The 283-nt window shown below is 45.9% G+C and overlaps 1 protein-coding gene across 1 annotated transcript; it reads left to right on the top strand.

The window, feature by feature from the left end:
• Window positions 1-48: 48 nt before the first annotated feature.
• LOC104471013 (ovalbumin-related protein X-like) lies at window positions 49-273 on the top strand (the record flags this gene model as incomplete). Its single annotated transcript, XM_010086188.1, has 1 exon — window positions 49-273. A coding segment is annotated over one exon (225 nt), but the record flags the coding sequence as incomplete, so codon positions are not given.
• Window positions 274-283: the final 10 nt, after the last annotated feature.

The raw sequence follows: 283 nt of genomic DNA, 5'->3' as shown, positions 1-283 counted from the left end.
CTCTCTTTGCAGCTTGAGAACAAAATCAACTTTGAAAAACTTACACAGTGGACCAGCCCTAATGTGATGGAAAAGAAGAAAGTGAAAGTGTACCTCCCACGCATGAAGATTCAGGAAAAATACAACCTCACATCTGTCTTAATGGCCTTGGGTATGACTGACCTGTTCAGCCCATCAGCCAATCTCTCTGGCATCTCTTCAGCAAAGAGCCTGAAGATATCTGAGGCCATGCATGAGGCGTACATGGAAGTCAATGAAGAGGGCACTGAGATGGCAGGCTCAG

Source organism: Pterocles gutturalis, unplaced genomic scaffold, assembly GCF_000699245.1.
Source record: "Pterocles gutturalis isolate BGI_N339 unplaced genomic scaffold, ASM69924v1 C11346891, whole genome shotgun sequence".
In the NCBI taxonomy this organism is placed as follows: domain Eukaryota; kingdom Metazoa; phylum Chordata; class Aves; order Pterocliformes; family Pteroclidae; genus Pterocles; species Pterocles gutturalis.
The sequence above is the reverse complement of the archived record's forward strand: the minus strand, read 5'-3'. Positions and strand labels throughout refer to the sequence as shown.